The following is a 25,468-nucleotide window of genomic DNA, read 5'->3' on the forward strand; positions in this document are numbered from 1 at the left end:
TGCTGCTCATAGTAGTTACTTCTGCCTTCACTAAACTTTAACATCCATGTAATCATGTGGGTTTATGCTCACACTCTTTTCTTCTATTTTACAAATAAGTAACTTATCTTGTTACTTTGTTAGTATATTTTTATAACTAATCAGTAACATCCTTTATAAAACAGGAGTTAGTTTTTGCTTGTTCTAAAGAAAGAAACCATGCAAGATTGAAATGTAGGGATTAGTTTGTTTTCTGTTCTGGAGTTTCAGTAAAATGTAAAAATTTCCTTATTTAAACTTGGATGAAAATTCTATTTTGTGCATATTTAAAAGAAGTTTGCAGGGAACAAAATAAACTCTTCAGTGATTGCCCAGTCATTTAATAATGCAGTAATCTATGTTATTTGAATTATTCTGAATATGAGAATTCTTGCACTTAGTCTGTAAGGAGCTGTTTTGTTTTCATCTCTGTGTTAGGGGATAAGATTTAAAACATAAGTAATTTCCAGGACTTTCAAAACTAATACTTCTGTTTTTCTTATACAATGGTGTTTCTCTGTACCTAGATGGGAAAGAGGAAGTTCAGTGGATTGGAAATAGTACTAATTGTCTTGTTTTGTTTGGTGGTGATCGTGGCCTGTGTCCTCATTGCGCTTTTGGCAACAGGACAAACTGGACACGAAAGTACACGTAAGTTCTTATCATTGCTTCCATAGAACCAGAAAATCGTTCAGGTCTGTTTGATAAAATAATCATGCCATGAATCTTCAGAAACTGGTTGCTACCCATTGGCTCTGATAGGAATAATTTCAATGACTACTGGAATTAGACTTGTCAAGACTATTGAAGTTCAAACAAAAAAAAAGAGCATAAGCATTTCTCTGCTGTGCTTTGCAAAACCATTGTTTTTATTGTGGCTATTAGTGTTATTATTATATTTGTATCATTAACCAAAGGTAAACCATAATCACAGCTTCTTACAGATAACATGAATAATGGTGAACATAAGAAATAAGCTTCATGATTCTTCTGGCTCATTAAGGGCCATAAGAAAACCTTTTATCCCTTCCCCCCAAGCCTACACTTTATTTTTCTTCAGTTTATTTTTTTAACATAGAAAGAATATAAGTTCAATATTTCTGAATATAAAGCATCACTGAAGAGAGACAGGAAGGAGGGAGACTATTCAGGAGTAAGCCATATTGCCTGGAGATAAACCTATAGCCATAAAAACCTATAATGTTTCCTTCTAATGTTTTGGTACTTCAGAAACTATTTGTCTTATAGAGATGCTAATATATTGAATCCTGCTTTATATATGATTCCATTTAGTATTTGCAGCCACTTACTGCAAGGAGACTGCAGCAGTTTGTAGGTGAAAATGGCTGAAAAATTAAAATAACTGCTAATACAAAGTGAACAGTTCAGTGTGTTAGTAGAACTGCTCATACAAACTAATATCTGCATATTTTCTGCCTTTTTTAAAGTAAGATAAACATATCAGCAATAGTTTAGCCTCGTTTGAATTGATATTAATGATTACAAAATTTCAAGATAGTGAGGAACAACCTGCAGAAATAGTTAATGATTTAAGAGGTAATCAAGATAGTCCTATAATTTAAATACTGATAATAGCACATTACTTTATTTTCCTAACAGAATTTTCTCCAGAATGCCCAGCTATAAACTTATCAGAGAGAATTGACTGCATCCCGGATCAAGTAGCAACAAAGGTCTGAAAACATTATAGAGAGAATTAGAAAATGGGCTTTATGCCATAAAGCCTCATATTTAACTACAAAAAAAGTATATATACTAGATCAGTTTTTAGATGGGTTTTTATCCTTTTTCAATCTGTGAATGCCTGATTAAAAATAATTTAAAGGAATCAAAATATAGGGACAAGCAGAAAAATAGGACCAAATGCAGATTTGAATGTTGCAGTAACTGATTTGGATGTACCTTAACCTTCTGATTGAGACATCAGTCCTAAGATTTCATCATTTTAATAACATAGGTATTAAATATTCCTGAATTTGATATTAAAAATGAAAGGACATTCCATTTAATTCAATATCTATGAGAAACTATCAGATTGTGTTGTGTGTTGCTATGTTATGGCCTGGGCAATGTGCCTGGGCAGTGGCAAAACAGGCTTTCACCTTGCTTGGACAAAATTTGTCAGAGCCGGGGAGAAGAGCAGAAGCTGCTGTTTGGACCAAGGCCAGAAGCTGCCGGTGGGCCAGGGCCAAGCAGAGATGGGACTCAGAAAGGAGAGGAACCAGGAGGACTTGATGGAGTTGGTTACAACTCAAAAGTTCCTGATATGCTGGACTAATATCAAACCCCAAGGAAAGGACCACCCTGCAAGGACACACTGATGGCAAAGAGCAGTTTACAAACGACCTTTTGTCTGCATTTTGCTTCTGCCTCATTCTCAGCTTTGTCCTGCCCCAGGCTGGCTTTAGGCTATGAAAGACTGATATTGCTAAGGAACCCCTTAAAGTAAGGGACAGGTAGATCCAACTCACAGTTGTATCTGACTCAGGGCCCAATTGTAACGCCCTAAACTGAAGTATGATCATTTTCACTGATTAGTCATTACTAATCAGTTAGGTCTCTGGCCAGAGACCATGGCTGGAGTTAGACAAAGGCAGAGAAGACAGTGACCCTGCACAGGTTGCCACTGCAGAGGAGTGGTGGCTGTATCATAACCCTGCTCCAGCATTGTCCAGTCTGGAGCCCACAGAGTCAGGCTGGTTCTCAGGAAAGAGTACGAGCTTTATGCCCAGTTTTTGAGGTCTTGCCTTCCCAGCTTTACTCCTTTCTATCCCCTATCACTTCCTGGACAGCCATGTCCCAGCTTACCACAATCCTCATGCACAAACACAATTCAGTTGTGCTTACGCTTATGAGAAATCAGAAAGTAACTTCTGCCTAGGATACGAGAGACAGAGATTCAAACCACAGCCATGCATCAGTTCTCTGGAGTGAAAACTATAGTTGGGAAAATTGTGATTTACCTAAGCTCAAGTTAGTGTCTGTTTTGTTTTCATCATTCATCCAAAATATCCTAAAAGAAGCCAGAAAATGAGCTTTTATAAGTAGAATTACTGAGGATAGAAGTGTGGGAAGAAAATAGATATTTATTAACTGTTCAAAGGATTGCTGAAGATAGAAATGCTGAAAGAGAGTAGACATTTGTTAACTCTTCACTGCTGTGGCTGTAGCAAAGTTTGATTAGACAATAAGAACATGCCAATGAAAAATGAACTCCTTTGACTAGTGCATGCACTAGCATGTCACTTCACCATTGAAAGGTGTTCTTTCTTTTTTTTTTAATAATACCGTTTTGACACAGGTTTAACTGTTCGGGTTTACATAAAAACAACATTATTGTTAAGTACATAGTCAAGCTATTATATTAATCTTTGGTGCCAAGTTCAATGTTCAGAAGCTATCTCACAGCTTATCCCACCATAAACTGTTTTCATGTAGCTAAGATTATCTCTAAATCAGCTTTGGCTTTCTCTCCTTGACTTCTTTTTGGTATTAACATCTATTATGCTGTTTTTATAGCTCACGGGGTGTGGTGAGCTTACAGCTTTATCTACAGTGTAGTTTTTATAATAGTCTCTCAAATACTCTTTTGGTGAACTCTGCTCCTTTCTCTGTGCTAGGCATAAAAGATCTTACACTTCTGTTCTGTACATACTTCTGTACACAGCAAGCTTGATGCTTCATGAAAGTATAAATCTATGGCTTACAGACCTGTTAGAACTAACTAGAAGAATATCACCACATAGTAAAGTAACTGCTGAAAATTTTGCAAAGAGTATTCATTAGAGGTAGCTGGAAGACATAAAAATGTATTTATGAAACTAGAAAGGGGATACTTGCACAATCAGGCTTTAGGATAATCTCTGTTCTTCCAGCTATTTTACTTTGCATGGGATATTCAAATAATCATTGGTCTAGCAAAGAATAATGAAAGTGATGAAATAACTCTGTAACTATATAGTGAGTATATTCTACGCGTGAAGAAAAAGAAGGGAACAAAGTTCTAATTTCTGCAATATTTAGTCATTAATATGAAAAAGAGTTTCAGAGGGAGGGAATAGGTGTGTCTTACTTCTGATTTATTCTGAAATAGCTTATAACCTAGGGAATAAATAGCTTTTCTGGTGGGAATTGGTAAGGTGGGAAATGAACATAGGTATTTCAGATCCCTAGTAAATGTACATATCTGTGAATCATTAGGGAAAAATGAGTAACCAGTATCTCTCCTCCAACCATGGTTTTTGTGTGAAACTTGATCAAAATGACAGGATAAATATTTTCTGATCTGATCACTCCTTGATGGAGGAGAAGGGGGTGTATATCTATTTGGTGAACATGGTTTATCTTGGTGGTTTTATAGACACTTCTGTGCTCAGTGCTGTTGCCACTGAATAAAATACTAATGTACGGCGGATCTCAAGTTATTACCTCTGCAGGTTCTGTCTCTGTGCTTCCCTTAGGCACTTGCATTGTTTCTGGTCAGGAGTTGACTTGTTTTTGTTCTGATCAGAGTTTAACAAAAGTATACGCACTGCTCCTACTGGACTCTGTTGCATAACCCAGAAGCGAGTGTCCCCAGGGCCAAGGATATCAGCAATAAGACCCAGCTTTGGGCCACCTCCAGCTATAACAAGCTGCAGTATATTTTAAAATAAACATGACACAAACACCAGCAATATTTTACCACAGACAGATGAAGAAAGCAATAGCTTCAACAGTTTTCTGTTAGCTAGCAGATGGAGGGAGAGGTCTTGGGTACCCACGCTGGACTTGGGTAGCTGAGATCATTTATGACATAGCCCTTTGCTCTTGGGGAATTTATTTATATCACTGTAACACTTTGACCTGAGTAATGTGTCATTTCTTTAATGACAGAAAATGTGTGGACACTTAAAGTGATGTAATTACCCAAATCTTGCCATCAAATGTAAAATTCATGCAAACAGTGGGTAAGTTAATTTCTAAGAGCAAAGCAAAGGCAATTTGGTTTCCTGGACTGCTAAAATGCAGTGTAAATGTTAGTGCCACTCCACCAAAGCATATGTGTTAAACAACAGATTTAATTGCTTGTTGTTTTTTTTTAATTTATTTATCTCAATTTGAGGTTATGCAGAACTAACCTTAACATTTCTGATATTTGAACATTGAATTAAAATGATTAATGACACATCAGTGATGCATCAGATGATTGATGCCACATATGTAGATGCTTATAAGCCAGTACCAAAAGTCATTGGGGTTTTTTTAGGAACAAAATTATTATTTCAAAAAATTTTTTTAAGTAAAAACAACCATAATTTTATCCACTCTTCAGTACATGACTTTTGGTCAGACTATACTGCATCCATCACAGCTTAAGTGATTCAATAATTTTTTTTAAGGTTCATTTCTCCTTTGGATCTTGTGGCTTTAAGAAAGAATAAAAGTCCAAAATTCTCTTTTTCTTTTTCAAAACTAAAAAGTTTCTACTTTGAATCCTGAAAACCACTTCATTTTTTTATATTCTGCACCACCAAATTGACCCGATAGATTTTTTTGAGAATGAGTTGATTTGATTGCAAATATTATACAGGTTTCTGATGTTTGAGGTAAGATGCATCTTAGGTGAATTTTAATTATTTTAGTATACAGAATTGATTTGTATAAAATCAGCTTACTTGTGCCATTCATGCCTTTGGATCAGAGCCTCTGCAGCCTTCGTGGCTGCTGCTGGAGTCCCCAGAGTGATACCAATGTTCCCTGGTGTTTTTTCTCTTCAAACCATGGATACAGAGTGGATGGAGAAGTGCGAACAACTCAGGCAGGTAAGCTGCAGGATAAGCTCCTAGAATTATGTACATTGAACTGTCCATTTCAACACAGTAATACTGAAACATGTATTTTTCCTAAGGATTCCAAGCTACGTTAACAAGGCTGTCATCACCTTCCCTCTTTGGAAATGATATCAACACTGTCCTCCTCACAGGAGAGTATCAGACACAAAATCGTTTCAGGTTCAAGGTTAGTTTTTTTATGCTATTTGAAGGTTCATGGTATATGCAAGATTGTTTTTTCTGGCTATTACTGTGAAGAAATTAAATGCAGTGAGGTTATAAGTACTGGGTTAATTCTCTGCGTTGCACTCCCATGATTCCCACTGAAGTGTATCCTTGTACATCCAAGAGAATACTATGACCAAGAGATCATTTATCTAACCATGCAAAATAAATTAATGCAAAGGCACAGACTACCATTTTTAAAGCTTTTTAGGAAAGTCTAGATGCACGGTGCCTATTCATTCTCAATCTAATCAGGCACAGTCAATTGAAATTCTGCTCTCTTGCTTCCAGATCAACTTATTGCACAACATACATCACTTGGGATTCTGGAACAGTGAGGGGATGGAGCTATGGCTACGCTCAGCCTCTCAGCTTTTCTTTGTGTCTGTACTATCACAAGCCATATAATCATGGTTTAATACAGTGGGATTTTTGTATGAAAAAAATGCCAGTATCTGTGAAAAGATTTGTTTTGATAGTATTTACCTTTTCTTCCCGCTTCATCAGAAAATATTTTTGGACCAAATGTATTTATTACTTTTATTCATGTTCTGGCCATATCTCAATCATTTTGTCAGAAAGCTTTAGCACTTCCAAAGCCTTCTGTTCAGCAGTCCGTGTATGGTGAATATGCTATATCCATGGATTCTGCGCCTGAGTAGGACTTTTCTGTGAGAGAACCTCCTGTTATTGTGGGTTTGTACTTGGGGCAGGGCATATGGAGCAAGGAAAAGGCAGGGTCAAGTGTAAATAGAGAATTAGCTGAAACTGGGTGATGAAAGTGGGAAGAGAGTAGTAATGAAGGGAGAGGAAGAAGATTGGGACAGAGATGAAAGTATGCAGTGGAGCAGAAAACTGGGACTGGTGCTGGAAGCAGGACTGCCACAAGCAGGACTGCTTTTTAGAAAACCTGAAAGGCAGAATGGGTTTGGCCATGCATAACCAACGTTTGGACATGCAGAAAGATTAAAAGTGAGGTACTGAAGAAGGGCTGTGAAATAACTGAGAATACAATTGTGCAGAATTCTGAATGATAGAGACGTTCATGTGAAAAATATTCTCAGATCAGCAATAAGGGAAATATCCTAATATATATAAACAAAGAGCCTGGGTAGATTTACATAGTCTTCATTTTGCCATTTATTGACTTTGATCAGATATTACCTTAATGCTGTTTTGACAATGAGTGTTTTTGCTAAGCCAGAAATATATGGTAATGCTGGAAAATGCTAGAATTAGACATAAGTTGTTAAAAACCTGATACTTTTGTTGTTTAAATGTGTGCAGATCACTGATCCTAAAACACAAAGATTTGAAGTCCCCCATGAGCATGTAGGACCTTTCAGTGGTTCTGCAGCCTCCAACTTAAAGTATAAAGTTGAAGTTAATCAGAATCCCTTTGGCATCACAGTGACCAGAATAAGCAATGGAAGAGTTCTGTAAGTAACTATGGTGTTTTTTATGAATAATGCTGGTGGCATTTGTTTTCTCTGAAGGTCTGTGTTGCAACATAAATAATACATGTCCAAGCTGGCACATATTCAGTCACCTTTTGGACATGCAAGCTACATCTCTTCTTTTGACTGATAAACCTTCTGCAAGGACTCCTGTGACGTCTTTCAACATAAATTTTGTGATATGAAGAGCTCTGTCTTAAAAGTTCTAGATCTAGCCAAATTGTCTCTATTTCCTCTTTTCCCCAGATACTAGGGAAATCTTCACAGATACTTTTTTCCATTAATTTTGGGAATCTTTATTATGAGAAGTCCTTCCCAGTGCTTAAAATGATATGTGAACACTTCTGTTTGCACCTTTAATATCTTATTTGTCACAATATTTCTGAAGTTCTGACTCACCAAAATCAGGCTGCTATTTAAATATACAAGAATATTTGGTACAAGCCAGTGCTAAGCCAGTCACATAAAAACGTAAGTGAAGTACTTATATACTGAAGGATTTCAATCCCTTTATTTTCTAAAAACTAAATAAATAACACAAACCTAAACTAACAACCTAGCTCTAAGACTCATTAAAAGAGGAAAGTGTCATGAGTAACATACTTATTAAATCAATCTAATTATTACCTGTCACACTACTAGGATGAGTCGGATTGTTATCAACTTTTCAAGTTTAATTAATAGGAATTACTTTTGTGCTGTTATTAGTATTGTTTACTATCTTAAAAGCGTCTATAATTATTGATTTGCAGTTGCAGAGTGCACTATAGACGGACTTAGTATTTAGTATTCCATGACTGATTTAATAGGTGTATGGAGAGGAGAGTGAGTAAAATAGTTCAATAGGACCAGTTTGAAACAGTGCTCTGATTGTTTCTCTTTCCTAAGGAAAATTCCTTAGACTTTCATTTAATATGATAAAAATGGCTGCATTTCATGTCTTTAAAGGAAAAAAACACACTAATGCTTGACTGTGTCCATTTCTGGACTCTATTTCTGAAACTGAAATATTCAAAATTGTAAGAAAAAAAAGCAAATACTGATAAGTTTAAAATTAATGAAATTAAATCCTTCGATAGATCAGAACTTTTTTCCTCTCTCATTTGTCATTTCATAGGAAAAAAATGTAAATTTCAACTCTACTTCTTTTTTGTGAAGAAAAGAAAAGAAAAGAAACATTCCCAGGTTTTCTTACTCAGAACAATATATTATGTTGCTTAGGAAATACAAAGCAATTAAAACATTCTAATTCACTTGGCTTTTTATGGAGATATTTAATTACATGGTAAAAATTAAAATACTCTGCCATAGGATAGAACAGCATCTGGTGAATGACCAAAATCTCAGCATTCTTTTCATATAATAGAAAATGATATATTTTTGGTACCCACCTATTTTTATAGCAAGGTATGGTCTCCTCCATCAAATATGGGATTGAAGATATTTCAGACACTCAGTGAAGCCTTTTGGTCCCATGGGAGAACCCAGGCAGGGTCAGAACCTGCACCCTTGCTGTGCAAGGGAGTCTAGAGGTTGGTTCACCCTCTCAACTGGGATAACTCTGCAGAGCTAAACAAAGAGGAGAGCAAATTGATCAGTCAGACCTTTCCCTTGCAGCTTGCTGCACCCTTCCCCTGTACCTTGTAGGTGAGGGAATCAGTCTCTCACTGCAGCTCAGCTTCAACACCACTCAAATTTCCCTGCTGTTTCTCAAATCCTTTTGGAGAAAGAACAAATGAAATCAGGTTTTTCTTAAATATTTAAAGCTGTCCAAATCCTTGTTCAGAAGACTAATAGTTTGTCAGTAATGGAAAGGATTGGTGAAAGGTACAAAATTATTGTTACAGGCTTGTTCTGTTTATGCAGATACATAAGTATCTATTTTCAACATCAATAACTTTCATGTTCTTTGAGAACCTTCACAGTTGCTTTATACAAAATTTACTATGGGAAATGTGATAGCCATCAAAACAGGACTTGAACCATTTAAACACTGAGAATTATATTATCACTTTAATCTACCCTAAATGAAGGATACTCTTAATTTGTTCCTTAATTTACTCCAGGACAGAGAAACCAGCTAGTATATAGCCATGGTTTTCTCTTCCTGGTGGTTCCCCTGTACTGACTGGCCTAGCAGGACTCAGAAGCAAGGACTGGGCTTGTTCATTTTCCCTTGTGAGTGCAAGCTGCAGCTGATTTGAAAAATTTGGTAAAAAACAGACTATTTTTGTGTTTCTTGCCACTCACTGAAATTTTCCATCTGACCAGTTACTCTGTGTGTGTGGTCACCTAAAGAGCTGATTCAGTATTCAGTGCAAAAGATATAGGATAGGAAGCTTTGGTGGAAAAGGGTAGTAGAATATAGATTGAGGACTTGTACAGGAAGTTTCTATATCATCAATAGGCACTGCACATATCATCTGTGTGAGGTTTGCTCTGCTCTAGCCTATCACTGTTTCCCTCCACCTCATTCTCCTCAGCCTGTCAGCTGGATCAAAATCTCAATCTGCTGTCCAGCACTGTTTCTGTCCTGCACTAATTGTCCTGCACTAATTGTAACTGTTTTGCACTAATTGTTTCTACTAGGGAGCAGAAACAATTTCTGGTTTTTGCAGAGATGTTACTATTAATCCTGCAGTAATCATTCCCTCAGAGCAAACAGCAGGGAGAGCTACTCATATATTCAGGGCTGAGAAGAGCAATGGTGCCCTGCAGTACATGATGTCCTGGTCATTTATCTTCCCTAGCTACAGTTAGAGCGATCGCTCATTTCTGCAATTCTTTTGCACTAATGTCATTTAAAAATTGGGCTTATTCTGTTCTTACCTGCACAGGAGGGTAAATAGGAACTCAAGATGGACTGCTCTTCCTGCTCTGTTTTGCTCAAACCTGTTGACTGTAACATTCACATGGGGAAAGATTTCTCAGAGCACGACTGGTTTTGGCCAAGACAAAGTATGATTTCCTATGCATAGAGCTTGTGGCAAAGCTACTAGTGACACAAGACTCAAAAGCTTTCTTCAATAATGGCTTTGTTTCTTTGCATTGAGCAAGCACTTCTATTGTACTATTGTATATAACCTTTGGCAGGTAACTTTGTGCAGGTGGTTTCCATTCAGTGCTAAAGTAACTTTTTTATTGTTTAATCAGTTTTGATACTAATATAGGACCACTGCAGTATGCTGACCAGTATTTACAGCTGTCAATCAAACTACCTAGCAGCAACATTTATGGTGTGGGAGAACACGTGCATAAGCAATACCGGCATGACGTCTACTGGAAAACGTGGCCCATGTTCAGCAGGGATACTGCCCCTTCTGGAGTAAGGACTTATTTTATTATGCTTTACTCTTTGCAGACTAATTCTGGAACCCAAACACACACGGTAGCTACTTTAATACTATCCAAAGAGGTTTTCCCTGAAGACTTGCCAGGCACTGCATGTGGTTACTGAATGTTAGGTGTTACTGAATAAAGTTCCCTGCAGAATATCTTTTATAAATATTTTGAAATTTGTGTTTATGTGAAGTATTGCCAATCAGCTCATCATATTAATATATGACAGTTTTCAGTTTCTACTGATAAACAGAATAAATAACCGTGTGTCCAAATACATTGCTGTCTGCAAAATTCAGTAAATATAGCACATAAATCTTTAATGCATCATATCTCAGAAAATAATGATAAAGTTGCATTTAACAGCTGTTTCCTTATGAGATAAAATAGGTCTGTCAGCAGATATTTTGTTTCTAGTCTTTATGTCTTTTTCCAAAGCGATTTCTAGGGCACACATTTTCCAATAATTATAAAAGTGTATTCTTATATCTACCCTGAGATATACTTAGCTTTATCCAAGTTCTCTTGACACTGGTGCACAGAGATATTGTTTTGTCATATTGTCCTGACTGCAATGACTTATTAATAGACAATACTGAAGAAATGTGATTTACAGTCAGTTGCGCCAAAGGCAAGTTACACCAATAATCTTATTTTTTGCTTTTTCTGACTTGTATTCCCATACACAACCTCTCTTTTTTGTACCTTGGGGAATATAGATGATCAAATGTTATTGCTGTGTTTATTAGTATCTTTTTGCTTGTCTGGAAACTTTTGAACAAAGGAAATATCTGCCTGAGTTTGTAAGCATTTGAATGAACTAATGTTGTAAAAAAACAATTGAAAACATTACATGTCTCATGTATAATCAATCTTACGGAGCAGGAAATCAATATAGATCAGGAAGGAAGAAATGTTTGCTATTAAGAATATTTTTATGTTTACTTTTATTGTAGTCCAAAAATAATTTATTTATAACTGTATCGATTCAACCTCTATTAACACCATTTTTTTACTATTGTCTCAGTTTAATGCAGCACCAATCCATATTTTTATCTTCAAGTGAGCACCGAAGTGTTTTGCTGAAACAGAAGTTATGCTAACAGGATTTAGGGGAGAGCTCACTATTCTGTTTTGAAATAAGTTTCCTTTACAGCTTTGAGACATCTTCTATGGGATTTTTCCCTGAAAAAGGCTTGCAACATTGGGTTGATGTATAGTCAGATGATGGCTCTCTGAATGAGTTCACTGGAGAGGAAAGTGTGTCAGTATTGATCATCATTATGGGCTAGATTGTTAAAAGCAATAAGGTGTCTAAAGATGCAGACAGATACTTAAGTGAGACAGTTGCTGAAATTTGTATCTTTTTAAGCCTAAATATTTGTCCACCATCCTTCAATGGCTACCCAGTAGAGGCTGCAGAAAGAAAGGTCCCAGCAAAGGATATTGTGTGCATCCACAAAGAGAGCAATAGTGCTGTTGGGACTTCAACTGCAGGACAAATCTAATACTGCTGCTCCTCTGCACCATCCCTCAGCAGCCGGGAGACATGCTTGTTTCCTGACCCTGACCCTGCTGATGTGATTCCCAAAGGTACTGGCAGGTGTTCTGAATCCTCCTTCTCCTTGGGAGGAAGAAGCAGGAGTTATGACAACTTTAATTATGTGCTAACAGCTGTATGTGTCACAGGAATCCCCGCCACCATTCTATTTTTTCATGTCTCCCTAATCTTAATTTTTCCTGTTTCCATTATGTATTTTTTAATTTTCTTTGGAAATTTGATATCCATGGGAGAAGTTGATAGGAGGAGCTAACTATACCTCCTCAAGCTCTGACCAGTACAGGTGGCAACATATAGTATGATTTGGCCTGGTAAGATTTCATGAAGCCCAATTTTGTTTTTAGAACCAAAAGCTCACATTTATCTCACTATAAACAAAACCTTTTGTAGAAATCATCTTGTTTATCTTCCATCTCTACTAAATGTTCACCTCATAATCTTCATCTTTTTAATAACTGGTATATGGAGGTTTGAAGATAGTTCTTATCAGAATGGTTTCACTAAATGTAGACTAATTAAGTTAAACTAACACTGAACTGTGAAGTTAGACTAATTTGGAATTGTTAAGGTTCTGCTCCTCAGCAATTTGTTCTGAGTTTTCTTTTGTAGGGGAAAATATAACTCTGACACCAGATCTTATAATTTATAAGAATTTTTATTGCTAATAATGTGAGAAAAAACAATAGTAGTAATATAAAAGAGAAAAAGGTCCTCTTATCCATATGTTAAATGTAAAATACTGTACCACTCTTAAAGATTTATGACATATATTGTTTACTTGATGTGCATATTTATTACTCAAAAATAGTGTTGTAATATATGCAGACTTCCCCAAAGTTGTGTTATAAATGTATTTTAAGCAACTTAAAGACATTTACATAAAGGAGAGATATAGGAAAATAAAAAACAACTGAGGAAAGTGTTCTTGATTTCAGTTACTTGCTATATTTTGAGAAGTTTAACTTTGCATATGATATATTTGGAGATACCACGGAGTACATATAGTCACTAAGTTTTAAACAGCTTGCTTTTCTTTTTTTCTTTTAAGAATATGGATAACTTATATGGTGTTCAAACTTTTTTCTTGTGTTTGGAAGACAACACTGGAGCCTCTCTTGGTGTTTTCTTAATGAATAGCAATGCCATGGGTAAGAAAACTTTCTCTGTAGCTCTAAGTATTGCAGTTAAATAGCTTTTTAAATGGTCTGCAGGACTATCACACTGTGATCAGATTGAGCTGATGTAAATGTCTATTTTAAAATAAAGTCACAGGTAAAATTTTAAACAAAGTTGTCTTAAATATGTGATGGCATTCATTGTTGTGAGCATTTACTAGTGTTTAGCATAAGCAATGTAAACACAGTTATTGTTAAGATTGTATTGGAAGCACTAGTGTCATACACCTGAATAGAGCCTATCTGAAGCATGTGCAATTTTGATCAGATTCAGGGAAGGTTCAGTATAGGATATGAGAATCTTTTATAGTGAGCAGCACTTGCAAACATATTACCTTAACTTTCCTTAGATAAGTATACATATTTGTATGCTTAACAGAAATACTCGAGTCTCTTGAGACTGGAAAGTTGTACTGAAAATTTAATGAGAAGGAGCTGTGCCACTGGATTTAATTTCTCTTTGCAGCATGTAAAAGAATGTAAATATGGATATTAAAAATAAATCTGAATATCTTTTACCTTCATTGCAAGTTCAAATAATTGTTTTCGGTTTCCTTGAGTATTTTTGTTTTACATTTTCTCCTGCACAAGTTCTTCTGTCTTTCATATCAGTGTGACAGTTATTTTAGATTTAATTAATATTCAAAAATGATTTGTGCATTCTTTGCTCACAGAATTTGCTCTGCAGCCTGCTCCTGCAGTAACTTACAGAACAACTGGCGGAATTCTTGATTTTTATGTCTTCTTGGGAGACACTCCAGAACAAGTAGTCCAGGAGTATCTGAAGGTACATTTCTGAACAACAGGTTGCCTGGAGAGGTTGTGGATTCTCTGTCCTTCAAGATATTTAAAACCTGACTGCACACAGTCCTAGACAACCTGCTCTAGCTGACCCTGCTTCAGTGGGGGAATTGGGCTAGAGAGGTAGAGGTGCCTTCCAGCCTCAAAAATCTTATGATTCTCGGATTTATCTAGAGATGTTATGCATTTAGCAGATTTTATGGATTTTTTTTTATGTGCTTGTGGATCATTTTCTTTCTTCTCTTTATGCTACCCTGTGTCTTCACTATTTTATTAATCCAAAAATAACTCAAGATTTGTCCCTAACCTGACTGCTGCCATCAGGAATTACTATCTGAAGTTAGTTGGGGTGTAGATTTGGTTAGCTGGCTTGTTAATGGGAGGCACTACTTTTGCTTGAAATACTATTGCAGAGAGGATATAGCAGTTCCAGTTCCTAATTCATCAATATGCATGCTCTGAATAGTTTTCAGTGTGGTCATCTGCTATTTGAGCTAGTTATGGGCTTTGTGGAATAACATACTTGTTCACTGAGGCTAACATGCTCTACGAGATTTTTTTATTTATTTATATAATAATATTATAGGGTAGATAATGTACTTGCTAATTTGTCACAATTTTATGGTAGAAAAATATCTCGCAGCTATTTTCCATTTGTATTTTGGGGGTCTGATCCTGTTTCAATGACTTCTTAAAGGAAGTATGTGTAAGTTTTTTAACAACATTACATTTAGTTGTATTGAATTTCTCTCTGCAATAGACATGCCGGTAGCAATGGTAATTTAAACTGGTAATTTAAACCTTCTCTTATGTTAGTTAAATTTCTGACTAAGTAACTTTCATTGTTTTTATGCAGTTTCCCCTTACTTAGACCAACACAATTTTCAGCAAGATAGCTCATGTAATATGAAAAGCTTGGGTTTGAATACACACACAGGCAAAACTATGTAGGGAGGAGAGCCCATAACATTCCTGCCTGCCACTAATCACCAGGAGCAAATTATTACTTTGCTTGACGCCTCATCTCTAAAATGTAATGGTGACGTTGATCTTCTATATAATGTGTTTTAAAACCTATTTGTGGGATTTTTTTTTTTCTTTCTGAGACTGAAGGAGGAATTGGTTTCGTTACCAATGAAGCCAATTTTTGCTGGGGTCATGGACAGAGCCTTATTAACAATATAACCAGTTAGCAGACTTGTCAGCTGTCCTTCCCTGATGAAGGCAGTTTTAGTCTGTTCCAGCTGTGACAAGTCATTCCTCATGCTTATCTCCATAGTTATATTTGTTTTTGTTTCATTCTATAGTTTTTGTTTACTTTGCCTCTCCTTGATAATTTAGCACTGCTCCTCAGAAATTGGTATTGATGATGTTCTATTACATGAGTCATGAATCAGGGTCAGTATAGTGGGTGCTGCATAAATATATAATAACAAAAGATTATTAAAATGAAGAGCTTACACTCTAGTATAAGACAGTAAATAAGTGAGTATAAAGTCAGAAAATAAAATGAGGTGGCAGTTTAACTTTATGGGTAGCAATAGATATGTCATTTTTCCAACATTTTTCTTTTCTGAAAAAATAGCACAGAAAAATATTGCAGCTGTGGGTGACTGCATAAAACCTAGCTTCCCATACTTAAGTTTAATGTTAGTTTTGAGGAGTACAGATTTAGTGAATCTTTGACACATTCAAGTTCAATTGACAGTGCCCTTGATTTTATTTTTCCTTTTTCTTAACTTTCAGCTAATAGGATTGCCAGCATTGCCTTCCTATTGGAGTCTTGGATTTCAGCTTAGTCGCTATAATTACGGATCTCTTGATGAGGTGAAAGCTGTTGTAGAGAGAAACAGAGCAATTGGACTACCTTATGTAAGTAAAGGTTTTGACAGTGAAAGCAGAACAACTGAGGAGAAATTATCAGAAGATTCTGATTTTATTTACCCTCAGCTGGTTCATTTCAAGTTGGTTCAAGTTAGTATAAACTGCTGATAAAAGAGCCTATATAGATTTCTGGTGTTAACTTCTTTATGGTTTTAAATGTTAGGCTAATTGTCAGCATGTGGGAGATTGAGGGTTTTTCTTTTTAAATAGAGTAGTTTTTATTGGCTACATAGCTATCTATGTAAAATGATGGATGATTTTTAAATGTCATTTGCTCTCTTTTTGTAACAATTCTGTGGAAGTAACTTTTTGGTTACAGTTTCCAACTATATACATTATTTTTCTAATCTGCTGCCTAATCTCCTAAATTGTTTTTCACCTCTGTTCTGTAAAAAAAGGTGAGTACAGAACCATGGCTTACTTCTTAACTGGTAGGAAAAGGTAAATTCCAATTAGATTTTAAAATAAGATGTCAGATTAAATTAATCAATTGGCTTAAAATCACAGAAATTTGCAACTTGAAAGAGGCTGAAAAGAACTGAGGAGATGGAAAAAAACTCTGAAAAAATCATTGTTCTGCAGTGATATCTCCTGCTAGGGAGATCCAGGAACCGACACCATTTTTCTCTTTATAGGAATGGTAGCTATTCAGAGTCATAAGCAGCTCTTCCAGAGAGAAGCAGTATTCACAGCTGGGTTGCCAAGTAAGAAGCTTTCCAAAAGGAAATTCAGAATATGAAACCAACTTGTGGGCTCTGAACTGCCATTCAAAGGAGCTTCTCTCTAACAGTTAAATAAAGAGCTTAGGGAGAAAACCTTTCAATTTTGAAATGAAGTCAGTGCCTAAAATTCAACTCTGTGAGTAACACTCCATAGAATTCCCTAATTTTAAGCTAGACCTTTAGAAGAAAGGTTTGGCTTTAAGAGTATAGCTCTGGAAATCAGGCAGCTATAAAGAAATATCAGCATATCTAGAGGTTGTTTTAGAAAGAATGTCAGTATAAGCATTTATTTGAATTCTGTTAATGGTATCAATAGGTCCAATCCAGCTTGTTTAGGCACAAAAGACGTGCATTACAATTCAATGGGATGGCAGTTGTTAGATGAGCTCCAGGATTCATTCTCCAGAGACTGAAGAACTAAAATGAGAACAAATGCTGAGTTACATTAGACCTGGAAGAAATTATTTAATGTAGGGAATATTTACTTTTGTCAAATTTAACTTTCATTAGACATGGCTGTAAACTTTCTGTGAATGAGTAGAAACATTGGACTTTACAAAAACTCATCCACTGCATTTTTGTTACATAAAAAATGAGTGATTATTTTGTTTCTTGAAGACTACTTGTGCTCATCTGCTCACCTTCATTTAAATTTTACAGCATTTATCTGAAGCAAGATTGACAACTGTGGATTTGTCTGCATTAGCAAATAGTGTAGACCAATAAAAGCAGGTCCATAGAGCAAAATAGTTGGTGCTGAGGAGCTGCAGTCCACATTATTCACATTTCTTTAGGCTATCACTAATCTGGTCCTGTGAATCACTGAGATCAAACCATGCCTCTCCAGGCAAATTCATTTTATGCTCTCAGAAGCTCTAGAAAATTAGGAAAGCATAGGGAGCTGGGTTTTTTTCTGATGTAGTGACAGAACAAGACCTGTGGATAGTTCTAAAATACCTAGACACCTACATCCTGCTGACTGTGGTTAGGATATAGCATCAGATGCATTTCTGAAAATGCTAATCTAATTCTAGCACATAGAGAAGGTATGCCACAGTCATGGCACCCACAATGTTGGCTGATCTTGCTCTGTTGACAAGAGCAGACCCTCAATAAATTAATCCTCATACTTGATGTTTCAAAGCAGCTCTGCAGCGTATGTTGCTAAGCATTTTCCATCATCTCTGAGAGTTGTCCTGTCTTGTGCTGCCAAGATGGCTGTTCTTGTTTTCTGTTGCTGAAATTTGTATTTGCTGAGTTCTCCATGTACTTCTTGAGCTCTCCCAAATGCAGTTCATAGATTGAATGATCTCCTGTCTGAAATAATGGATACTTTCACATTGTTCATAATGATCCTAACACCATACTGTCTGTCTATCTGCAATACAGTCACAAGAATAAGTTCACTTCAGAGTGAATGGGAATTATCAAAAGAAAACTATGTTGGAGTAATATGTAAAACACCTAAATGTTGCTTCTAATGTTAAAAAAAAATGGCATTCTCTTTCAGGATGTTCAGTACACAGATATTGACTATATGGAAGCAAGAAAAGATTTTACTTACGACAAAGTGAACTTTAAAGATCTCCCTAGTTTTGGAACTTACATGCATAACTATGGACAAAAATATGTTATCATACTGGTAAGGATTTAGCTATTTCTTTTCCCATTTTAAATAATATCATGATAATTATTTATTATTATGCTTAACATACTTCTGTGTAATTATTACATGTATTGCCTGTCTCACGTTCAATAATAATTAGCGTAGTTCCTCTGCCCTCTGCTGTCTTAGGATCCTGCTATTAGCACAGAGACTCTAGTTGATGGTACTCCCTATGAAGCCTATGACAGGGGAGAAAGCAAGAAAGTCTGGATTAATGAATCAGATGGAGTAACACAACTAGTTGGAGAGGTAATTGGATTTTTATGAAGTTGGTACTCAATCCGTTGACACTACATGTTGTCATTTAATTTGGGTCAGGGTAAGATACGTTCAATTTTTCTGATATGATATGTTTCAGTAATTCTTGTGCTTTAGTAAGTTTTTTACATTAAGTAAAAAGGAAAACAAATATTTTGAAGGCTCAGGAGGCACTTTGGCAGCCAACTTCTGTTTATTTTCAATAGTGAATGGAGAGCCAGTTCCCACTTTGCTTTTGAAAATTTCCTTATAATACTTTACAAATTAAGCTGCTCATTGGGACTTGTGTAATTGAAAAATAATTTTGACTTAATATTGACTTCTAAGTTGAAAATTCAGAAGACATTAACAAGGTCATACTCTTTGTTCATTCTTGCTGAGTGTAAGTTATTATCACTCCAGAGAATTTATATATATTATATCTTCTATATTAACACTGTCCTGAAAAACTAGTAATATAAAGTTTTAATATCCAAATGTTTATCCAAAAGAATAATTCAAATAAATCTGAATGTGAGTATTTTAATCTTTCTCTAATGTAATCAACAGTTTAATCAATTATTTCCCTTTGAATTTTGTAGGTGTGGCCGGGAAGAACTGTCTTCCCAGATTTCACCAATCCTGACTGCACCAGCTGGTGGGTAGAAGAATGCAAAATATTTTATAAAAAAGTGCCATATGATGGGATCTGGATTGTAAGTAATTCAGAACTTTCATGTTTTACAGAAATAAGCTAATGACAAGTAAGGTTTATGGCTAGATATTTTGTTTAAATCTGCACTGAATTTGAAGAGATGTTTATTATTAATAACCTGAAATCAATGTGGCATTTGTCTGTCTTTTCTGTGACATTGAACACACTGCATGGAATCCTTGTGTTTCTGGTATCAAAGAGATCTTGCCTTTTGTTAGAAGTGGCATTTACCCAATGCGTTTGACAGTGCTCTACAGGTGTATGTAAAGAAACCTAATTTGTCTAACAGCTGGCTATGAGATAAATATGCAGAAGGACAGCATGTAAAATTGTGGACCACTAACCAGATTGAGGCCCCATTTCAAAGCTATAGTTCCTACACTGGGTTTTATTTTTAATAAGCAGTACATATGAGTAGAAGTTATTTCCCCTCTAGAGAAAAACATTAACGTCATTTGTAGAACCTTGACTTTTAACAGAATAAACTCATTTTTCTTAGTCCAGAATTAAGAACCTTCTTTTATAATGCAGAATCAGGGAAGAGTTTGCTCAAGTCTAGGGAGGTTGATAGGACTGAGCACAGATTGTATTCAAGGCCTGTACAAATGAAGAGTGACCCAGCAAAGCTATACATACATACATAGGTTTCAGTACATGAGTTGTCCAACTTGGTTGAAGTTCCACCATCTGCATTTCCTCCAAAATAGTCTTTTTGAAATTCAAAAGGATGTTCTTATTTTTTCTTTGATTATTTTGTACATCAGGGACCTAGTTTCTGGACAAGTAGTTCAACAGCTTATAATTATTATTCTTATTGTGCCCTCAGTCATACCTGCTGCCTACAAATCTGTGGTATGGTATAATAACGGTAAGACCAGTCAAGTCACTATTTAAAAGAGAAGATCCATTTATCCATAATTGTTCTCTTCAGCCAGAGTGATTCTTATAAGAGAGTAGGTTCTTACAGAAACATTTAGCTTCATAACTAATACTCCTTGTCCTTTCTGATAACAAATTGACAATAAGTATATTTCAGACAGTTCTAGAAGTGTTGCAGTTATGAATAAACACTATAGTCATGATTTTATATTTGGATTTGCAGTTTAAATTTGATATTTTATTTGAAATTTAAATTTGAATCATAACCATGTCATTTAAATAAGAGTGTACTGTTTGTGGATGTTCACTGACATCTAAAATGCTTCAGCTGTTGACCCATTGATAAAGGCAAATGACAGCACACTCCTACAGTCAGAAAACCTGTATACATACTAAGTAAATGTATTCTGAACAGGTACTGAAGGATTAAAATTAATATAGTCTATACCTCTCTTCTCCAAGTAGCTCATGAAGTTTCAAATTAGTACATGTGCAGTTAGTATTCCAAGTTAGGATTTGGAAAAGTCAGGCTCCCTAAATATTTTCTTCTGTCAAATGATTAACATGGAGTCTAGCACAATTGTTTGTAGGCATAATTCATAGAACTTAAGTAAGGTCAAGGGCCGTATTGATTCTCCCAGATCAATCTTTTACAGGAATATGCTGTAGTAAAGCTTTTCAGAGATAGATACCTGAGGGAGATCTGTTCTTAAATTTCTTAATCCCTATGTAAGCACCTGAACAGGGGGTTAATTTCTTTTGTGAAGATACAGAGCAGCTAAAACCCTTTTTTACTTCAGAAATATTTATAGATACTCAATAGCCCTAAATATAAGTTAAGATTACGTTTAGGTGCTTAGATGAGGATTCAGAAATTAAACATGCTTTGGAAATGCCCATCTATATTTACAATTATTAAAGGTTCTAAGCATCATAATGCCCTGACTTTGTGCTGGACTAATACAAGCTGTAATGCTAAAACCTGGGTTTGAAGGACTGTACGGTTTTAAATATGATAACTTAGCTTTTCTCCTTATGTTGTGGCTGAAAGTATGGAATATCCTTAGACTCAGGAAATCAGGATATCTAAAATCTGCTTAAGTATAAAATAGATTTTTAGGCCATTCTTATTCTTGTCTGCTGATCGTTTCTGATCCCCTAAGAAACTTACTGTTTTCATCACAATGAACTCACATCACGATGACTCCAGACTTATGTCTGGAATTTAAAATTCTGGGAATGGTGTTGTGGCTAGTCTCACACAAAACAAAAAGAAGGTAGAGGCTTTGAATAAGACAGGATAGAACTGTATTTCAGCTTGAGAAGCTAAATTTCATTTGATTTATGCTGAAACAATCTTGGACCTGGAGGCGGAGTACTGTGTAACCATATTGCATAGTTTGGAAATATTGCTCTTAACCCCTACAACAAAATAGAGAGGCGAACTGTAAATTTTTGTTTAATAAAAGTTGATTCCAGAAAGCTCAAACACAAAATGAACAGTGGAATTTTACTTACCAAGCATTTGCTGGTAGGACCAAAAGAGCTAACTGATTATTATACTTCATCCATGCAAACATAACTATGCACAGCAAGATTTCAAATATATTTTAAAGTTTTTAACCTACTTTATTTAGTTAGTTTATTCTGATTTTTTTTCATGTTGTCACTTAATTATCTTGCTACTTTCTATTTAATGAGGGAATTGTAATGTGTAATAATTCATAATGTTCATCAGTATGCATTAGAGTGCATCAGATAATCCCCTGTCGATGTGGCTGATAAAGAAGAAGATGAGAATATGTGTTTTTAGCTGCAGGTTTCTTTTCTTTAAATAAGTGCTTTTTTTTTTCTGTAGACTGATTATTTCTCTCTGCAGAAGCACAGATGAATTCTGACATCTCTCAGTGATAGGGGTCTTTAAAAAAGGTTGAGGATCATCTTCTTTACTTCCTTTATTCTGTACCTGTTTTTCTCCTCTCCATTTTACTTAAAAATGAATAAATCTTGGAAGAGAAAATACAGATCTGAATGTTTTGACATACTTTTTAAAAAGCCATAACAATCTTAAATTCATTTTTAGTCTGTACAGCAAAATACCGTCCTTTAGCTGTTATGTGATTAAATTATACTTTTCTTGCTTGTTTTTGCAAACTCTGGTTCCATTAGGTCAGGTTATCAAGTATAAATGATATAAATCTCTTTCTGAGTTCTAAAAATGTGATTAAATTGGTCATTAGAGTAACAGAGCTCCATCCCAAGGTTATTGTTTTCTTCCATGTGTGCTTTTCTTGCAGTACATTTAGGTATGCATCTAGAAATGCACTTGCAGATCTGGCAAGGAAAATATACAAGTTTTGCATTAGCTCTGAAAAATGTTTTAAAGGAAATCTTTAAGAATATCTAGTCACCTTGTATATTTTAGCAGAAAAATCACATTATACATTTGCTTATTCTACATTTCTCTCAAATCACATCCTCTGTAGTCAATACATTCTCTTGAGAGTAGTGTGGAGCTGTTCATAAGCAGGGGCAAGTACTAGAGGGGCACCTCCTGCTATTTCTGGTTTTTGTTTCTTTTCTGGGGTTAGGTGTAATTCTCGTGATGTAGATGCTGACTCCAGTGAGGAAAGGAAGGAGGGGGACTCTAAGCCACACCTGTAAGGACTGGCTGGAATCTGTCCCATGCATTCCATTGCATATATGTAGTTTATGGTACGTTTTCAACCAATCATTCCCCACAGTCCTGTGAGGATAGTTCACTGCTTTCTGAGCTCTGCTTCCTTGGTGTGCTGGCTTTTAGTGATGGCTAGTCACATGGCTGAGAGGAAAAAAAACTATGCTTAGTAAGAGGAGGTAGGTTGCAATCCCTTCTCAGCATAGCTGGAGAGCTGAATGCCTTTTGGCAGCTCCTGACTGTGGGAGGAACTGCATCCTACTGCAGTCTAGGACTCCGTCTTAGCTTAGGGATATTGTCACTTCTTTAAACAGAAATGGTAATGGAGACCTATAATATTAAAGAAGGATAATTATATCCTGTATGTCTGGCATCTAAGGGAGTGTCTAAAAGCTTCAGATCTGTAGATAGTCAACAGTCATCTGAGGTGTCCCAACTCATACTGCTCACTCACATAAAGTCTGTCCAGCATTTAGACCCATATTAAAGCAAGACTCAACCAGTTCAGTATCTCAGTTATACCATCATACCTAATTATATACTAGTTCTAATTAATTATTCCTTAAAGGATAGGAGGAATAAAGCATAAGAATTTTCTTAGGAAAACATACTTGAGGAAACGTTAACATATTCTATGCTTTTTTTTTTTTCAGGATATGAATGAAGTAGCCAACTTTGTTCAAGGCTCAAGGGATGGTTGTGAGCAGAATGCCTTAAACTATCCTCCTTTTATACCCTGTAAGTCCATCTTCTTCAACTGGGAAGCAAAGAAATCAAAATGTTTCTGAATTACTGTGCTATCAGCTACAAGGGTATGAAGAGATTTTATTAGCAGTTTTAGGGATGGTTTTTGAACATTATTATTGACAGCAAATGCAAATATACCTAAACCCAGGTCAAAGGTGCGGTTTATATAATTCATGAGAAAAAAATGGCTTTTTTTCCCTTTCCAAATCATTACTGAATTTGGTATTAATTTTCTTTTAACTTCAAGTGGAATTCAAATTCTGTATTAAGTAATAATTTTGAGTGATCATTGCCAGTACATTATCAGACCAAGTGATTTAGACATTTAGGGCTCAGTTATGCAGTCCTTCTTTGCATGGGTGAACCAGTGTCTGCATGAGAAATCTAGAGGGCCTGAAGTTGAATTATGCTGAGCTACATTCACTACTTAGTGTATCTTTTTAGAGACAAACTTTGTAAGTGAAAATGTCATTCCTTCTGACCTCAGCCATAGATGTAGGGTTCAAATGAAACTTAAACTTTTCCCTCTGCACCAGATTTAAACTATATAATGTTTCCATTTCTGTGTTTAAGATGAAAGAATAGGAAAGGAGGACCTTTTGGTAGAATAAAAGATACAACTTTAAATAATGAATATTATACCATCTCTTTGCTTCCATGCTCATGATAAAGACCCCAGTGAGCTTCATTTGTGCAAAGATTTACTGAAAGAGGTGCCAGAAAGCATTGGCATTGAAGGGAGCCTGTGATTACTATTTAGTTACACTTAGACATAGATAGACTGTATAAGTTAATCATTATATGTTCTGAACAAATTGAAGCATGTTATACATCAGTCTGCTAAATTCCACTCAGTTAGTAAAGTTGCATTTATGCAAGTTCTAGCAGTATCAGGAGAATTCTTTTGCTATTTGTATATGTATTTATGTATTGATTGCCATGAAATATGGAAAGCTTCAAGGCAGAAAGCTTCTTAGTTAAAGCAAAGAGGAATAAAGCCAGCAATCTTTAGAACATTACATGATACAGATGAGTACTTATTGTTTTGTCCTTGTAGTACTGGGGTTAATACAAACACTAAACAGGAAAAAGGACCTAAATATTATGTATATGCATGAAGGAAAAGAACGGAAATACTCAGAATCAAAGCACACTTCATAACTGTTATCTGTATTCTTTTATCAAAGGTATTCTTGATGGACTCCTGTATTCCAAGACTCTTTGTATGGATGCAGTGCAGAAGTGGGGGAGACAGTACGATGTTCACAGCCTGTTTGGGTATTCTATGACCTTATCAACAAAACAGTAAGGAATGCTTCCTAATATCTTTACAAAAAAAGGTATAGTAGAGCATATGGCCTGCTTTTTGAGATACAGTGAGTGGTTTCACTTCCAAAGGAACCTGATTTTGGGGCGGTATGAATTTTCAGGCCTCTGGAAAATCAGTCTTTCCACAGCTGACTAAATCTCTGGTTCTATAATGATGTGTCGGATTTCTGTGACCTTATTATGTGCAGAGTTCAAATACAGT

General features: G+C 35.7%; 1 protein-coding gene across 1 annotated transcript in view; it reads left to right on the top strand.

Moving 5' to 3' along the window:
- Positions 1-545: 545 nt before the first annotated feature.
- LOC112967101 (maltase-glucoamylase, intestinal-like) overlaps positions 546-25,468 on the top strand; it is a 58,105-nt gene continuing 33,182 nt past the window's right edge. Inside the window, exons 1-14 of the mRNA XM_026067872.1 lie at positions 546-669; positions 1,639-1,712; positions 5,723-5,843; positions 5,930-6,039; positions 7,365-7,516; positions 10,688-10,859; positions 13,483-13,582; positions 14,284-14,396; positions 16,157-16,282; positions 18,527-18,658; positions 18,812-18,931; positions 19,522-19,635; positions 23,844-23,928; positions 25,125-25,242. Of these exons, the coding sequence (XP_025923657.1) occupies positions 546-669; positions 1,639-1,712; positions 5,723-5,843; positions 5,930-6,039; positions 7,365-7,516; positions 10,688-10,859; positions 13,483-13,582; positions 14,284-14,396; positions 16,157-16,282; positions 18,527-18,658; positions 18,812-18,931; positions 19,522-19,635; positions 23,844-23,928; positions 25,125-25,242 (1,661 nt within the window). The remainder of the gene's footprint in view (positions 670-1,638; positions 1,713-5,722; positions 5,844-5,929; positions 6,040-7,364; positions 7,517-10,687; positions 10,860-13,482; positions 13,583-14,283; positions 14,397-16,156; positions 16,283-18,526; positions 18,659-18,811; positions 18,932-19,521; positions 19,636-23,843; positions 23,929-25,124; positions 25,243-25,468) is intronic.

Source organism: Apteryx rowi, unplaced genomic scaffold (genome assembly GCF_003343035.1).
Source record: "Apteryx rowi isolate R43461 unplaced genomic scaffold, aptRow1 scaffold_264, whole genome shotgun sequence".
NCBI lineage: Eukaryota > Metazoa > Chordata > Aves > Apterygiformes > Apterygidae > Apteryx > Apteryx rowi.